Raw genomic sequence first — 5,087 nt, 5'->3', positions numbered from 1 at the left:
AAGGGTTTATTTTGGAACATAGTGAGGCACATATTTGGAAAATTTTAAAGTGTCAAGGTGAGTGCAATACATGCATGAAATTATACATGGATGTTTTATACATCATAAGGAAGACTTACGATAAGTCGACCTTGTTTATATCAACATGATATTATGTCATATTTTTATAAATTGACATGACATTGATATGTCAAAGTATGAAATTATAATGCATTGATTATAGAAAATGTGATGATTTATCATGGATATTATTTCAGATATGAACTGCCCAATGTTAAATGATATTGATATACTTTGCCATGGATGGATCAAATAAAAATAGACTATATGCCCAAGTAAGTTATTGAGGGACAGGGTATAGTTGGCATGCCATAAAGTATAGCAGCTGCAAGTTTATAGTACACTTCGGTGTATATGGTGGGCACAACCTTATGTGTAATACACTTTGGTGTATATACTGGGCATGACCTTATGTGTAATACACTTTGGTGTATATGCTGGGCATGACCTTATGTGTAATACACTTCGGTGTATATGGTGGGCACGACCTTATATGTAATACACTTCGGTGTATATGGTGGGCATGACCTTATGTGTAGCACTACGGTGCAAATATTACTCGAATACCCAGGGTCCTCAGGGTTGTATATTGGGCTATTGTCTATTGTTTATGTCTATTGTCTATGGTTTACGGTTTATTGCTTAATAAATGGTAAGCATGCAAATAAGGTTACGAGCTTATGGAATAATGGCAAGTATATGGGTAAAATAACCTTACGAGCTTATGGAATAAATGGTAAGTATATTGGTAAAATAAGCTTACGAGCTTATAGGATAAATGATAAGAAATTTTATATCTTATTTTGATCATGGATAAATATTGGATATGTTGGTAACATGATTTTATGGCATTTTGATTTTGACATTGAAATTCATGCATGAATTGTATTGCACTGTTTATTGTTTAAATTGCCTCACTAAGTTTATACTTAGCGTGTGATGATTTTCACGCGTATTTAAAAAGTCGGTAGTGGAATAAAGAGTTCAAAGTGACATCAAGCATCGAGGAATATATTTCAATATCAGTAAGACATCCTATAATGGAATTTTGATATAGATAGTGGCATGTAATTAATAATGTTCGATTTATTTTGTTGAACAAATTTGGAAACAAAATGGTAACCTTATAGTGAAGAAAAGTTAAGTTTTTATGAGTTTTATGTAATTTTCGGAAGTTACTGTAGCAATGAACAATACCCACGTTTTAAGAAAATTTCCAGAATGCTTAAGGGGTACGATTCCTTGCTACAAGAACCGATACCCTCAATGTTCACTGTTCACTATTCATAAGAAAAAAAATCTTTTGAATTAAATTTGTTATAATGAAACACAATTCATATGAAATGATATTTGTATACTATCATTTACCAATTTTTAAGAAAATAAATCTAAAATCAATTTTGAATGGGAAATGGTTTTAGAAATTCGGATGACATCTATAATCTGTATAGGTATAATTATACGGGTTATGGGTGTTACACGCTGTGACATGATTTCCCTAAAAAAAACCTAGACAAGTTTCAACGTTCATTATTATATGAATAACATAATTTAACAAGATTTAAAAATAACATAATTAAACTAAAAAGTTAAAGAAAATTATATACTTTAATAATGATATTTCATTTATGAAAAACAATACTCAATATAAAAATAATTTTATATTTTTACCTTCAAAGTGTCAAACAATTTCAAAAAGCTTTAGGGTTAACTACGTGTAAAATTACTTACGTTCATGTTTCGTCCATTTTTGGTCACTGATCTAGAAAAAACATAAGATATGATCACTTTCTTTTTTATTTAATTAAGATGTGATCACACTTAGTTAACAGTCGTTAACAACAATTAAATATTTTGATATAATCACACATTTAGTCACTGTAATTTCCATATTCTCTTAATTTAGTCATACTTTTAATAAATTAAAATAAATTTAATCCTCCAGTCGAATGATGTCACATGTCATGCCATGTAGGGGTGAGCTTTCAATCGAACCGAGTCGAGTCGAGTAAAAAACTTTCGAGTTATTCGAGTTGACGAGTCCTATTTTACAACTCAGAGTTGACTTAGAATTTTTTCGAGTTGATTCAAATTTTCGAGTTTCTATTTAAATTTAATTATAAATATTCAATTTAAATGATCTTTTATAACCATATACAATACATGTGTATTTCTTCATATTTGTTTCATATGTGATATACATTTACGATAAAAAGTCGAGATATTCAACTCAAACTTGAAAATAAATCCAATAATTACTAAATTTTTTGATTTATTTGAGTTCTATTTTACAACACGGTTTGAACTTAAAAAATTTTCGAGTCAAGTCGGGTTTATGAAAGTTAATCCTCCAACCGAATGGTGACACGTGACATTAGGGGTGAGCTAAATTCGACTCGACTCAAAAAATCGATTTTTTCGACTCGACTCTTGAAAACTTGACTCAAAATAAATTTGAGTTGTAATTTCAAAAACTCGACTCGACTTGAAAATATTTCAAGTTCAAACCGAGTTGTAAAATACAACTCGAATAACTTGCATAACTCAGAAATTTTAGTAATTAGTTTATTGATTTTCAAGTTTGAGTCGAGTGTCTAGACTTTGTATCATAAATTTATATCACATATGAATTTTTTTAAGAAATACACATGTATTGTATATGGTTATAAAATATCATTTAAATTGGAATCAAATAATATTATAATATTATAAATATTTATAATTAAATTTAAACAGAAGCTCAAAAATTTGACTCGCCTCGAAAAAATTATTTTAATTTATTAAAAATATGACTAAATTGAGAGAATATGTAAATAAAAGGGATCAAATGTGTGATTATATCAAAATATTTAATTGATGTTAACGAAAATTAACTGGGGATGATCACATTCTAATTTTTGTCACAATATACTTTACATGACAATGTTGTTCTAACAAACATGGTAACAAATAAAATTGGTAAGAATAAATATATCGTGACAAATTTTTTACTTTTAGTAATAAATAATTTTGTTGAAATAATATAAATTTCTTGTAGTGTAGGTACTTAAATTACTATATGTCACCAGTTTAAGTACCTAAACTATTTTTTGACCAAAATAAATACCTAATTTTATATGACTTGTCAACATCTTATTAGTTAAAAATGATTAAATATAATAATTTAAGGACTTAATTTGACAAAAAAATTAGTTTAAGTACTTAAAAAAATAATATATTATTTAATACTTATTTTTACTTTGACTATTTTTACCGCAAGTCAAGTCATTCGAACATAGTAAGTTGTCAAATCATACTTGAATTACTCCCACCTCTTTCCTTACCACAGAACAAAGCAAAAGGCCCCACATTGCCCATAAGCCATAATAAGTAGCACACAATAACACTGCGTCTCATCCACGCTGCAACTGCCCACTTCTAGAATTAGCAGCATCCGCGTATTCCCACTACTCGGACCATATTGTGCGCGTCTCTTCTTTTGCCCCATAATTTTAGTATTTTACCATTGACTCTTTGACTCTTCCTCTTTCCCTTACTATATATACCGAATCAGCCTCCACTCACCACTCTCAAGTCTCAACCATTAAACATTCCATACCAATTCCCAAGTATTTCTTCTTTAGGGTCTGCAGCTTCAATTCAAGTTAAAAGCAAAGTTATTTTAAGAATTTCAACTTCGACATGGGAAACTTCACTTCTACCAGTTGCTTCAAGGATTGGAGGCTTAATAATAACACGGCCAAAGTGATCTATGCTCAAGGGAACCTGAGGAAAGTGAAGCTAACGGCAAAGGCAGCGGAGCTCATGCTTGATGAACCCGGTCACATCGTCTCTCCCTTGGAAGAGCTGAAACGAACTCGCCGAGTGGTCGCTATGCGAGCCGACGATGAACTGTTGGCGGGTAAAGTTTACGTTTTGGTTCCTATGCAAAGGGTGAATTGCAGAGTTACGGATACGGATATGGCAATAATAGAAGCAGCTTGCAGTGGAAAGAAGAGGAGAAAAAGTGGCGGTGCTAGGGTTTTGCCTGATGTGGCGGCGGAGGAAGAGGAAGAGAGCCGAGTTGATCGGGATCTTTCCGTCCATGGTTGCCGGAAGGGTAGTTGTAGGCCGTGGACTCCTGCTTTGAAAACGATTTTCTGAAGTTCTCTGAGCAACCCATTGTCTTGCTTTTTTGTTGGAAATGGGAGATGTTTAAATTAGGAAGTGTAGTATACTTCTTGTAACACTAATTTGTTATAGAAATCTAACACCAATTCTTTCATGTAACTAAAGAAGTTTTCTACAAAGTTGAATATAGGAACAAATGAGTGAACTATGCAGTTCTTCACCTAAACCCTAAGCCCATCTCTAATCCATCTAATGATCTATCTATTTATGGATGCACAGTGTCCATTTAGACCCACAAGTAGTTGTCCATAACTTATTTGCTTCGATGATGGTAGAGTGGTTAGAAATGACAACATGTTACTGGGTTCAGATATGAGTTAAGTCATTTTAGGGGGGATTATTTTGGATCTAGCCTATATATATTCGATTTAGGTTTGATTAGAATCAGATTAGATCTAATTCGAATTTAGTTGGATCTATGCTAATCAGGTGGGGCCATGTGTCGAATTTGGTTAATATCATGTTAGGTCAATTTTTGGGTAGGATTAATATCAAATTAGTTATTTTTAAATTTGGCTCAATATCAGATCGGGTGAGGTCATACTTAGGGATGGAAACGGACGAGTCGGGTGCGGATACCCCTTTCCTATCCCCATACCCACCTAATATTTTCAAATCCACCACCTGCCTACCATCCATGATGGGTAATTTTTTTTCAAATCCACACCCGCCCACGCAGGTATTCAAATCAATCCCACACCCCTACCCAACTGGAGACGTACCTAGCTAGACCGCCTGACAACAAACCTTAAGTTATACATAAGCAACAAACATAAAACAAACACGTCCATAAGAAGCATAATATTAGTCTCTAAAATTATGCCTAATATTTGGTTAAATTATAAGTTATATCTTAT

At 32.3% G+C, this 5,087-nt stretch overlaps 1 protein-coding gene across 1 annotated transcript; it reads left to right on the top strand.

The window, feature by feature from the left end:
• Positions 1-3,741: 3,741 nt before the first annotated feature.
• LOC120147810 lies at positions 3,742-4,203 on the top strand. Its single transcript, XM_039161102.1, has one exon. It carries the CDS (start codon positions 3,742-3,744, stop codon positions 4,201-4,203), a length of 462 nt encoding a protein of 153 aa, XP_039017033.1.
• Positions 4,204-5,087: the final 884 nt, after the last annotated feature.

Source organism: Hibiscus syriacus, unplaced genomic scaffold (genome assembly GCF_006381635.1).
Source record: "Hibiscus syriacus cultivar Baekdansim isolate YM2019G1 unplaced genomic scaffold, ASM638163v2 tig00110943_pilon, whole genome shotgun sequence".
NCBI classification, from domain to species: domain Eukaryota; kingdom Viridiplantae; phylum Streptophyta; class Magnoliopsida; order Malvales; family Malvaceae; genus Hibiscus; species Hibiscus syriacus.
This window is presented reverse-complemented; position numbering and strand designations above follow the sequence as displayed.

Bases quoted from the DNA above. Each gene is read 5' to 3' on its own strand.
- LOC120147810 (XM_039161102.1), top strand. From the start codon at position 3,742: ATGGGAAACTTCACTTCTACCAGTTGCTTCAAGGATTGGAGGCTTAAT.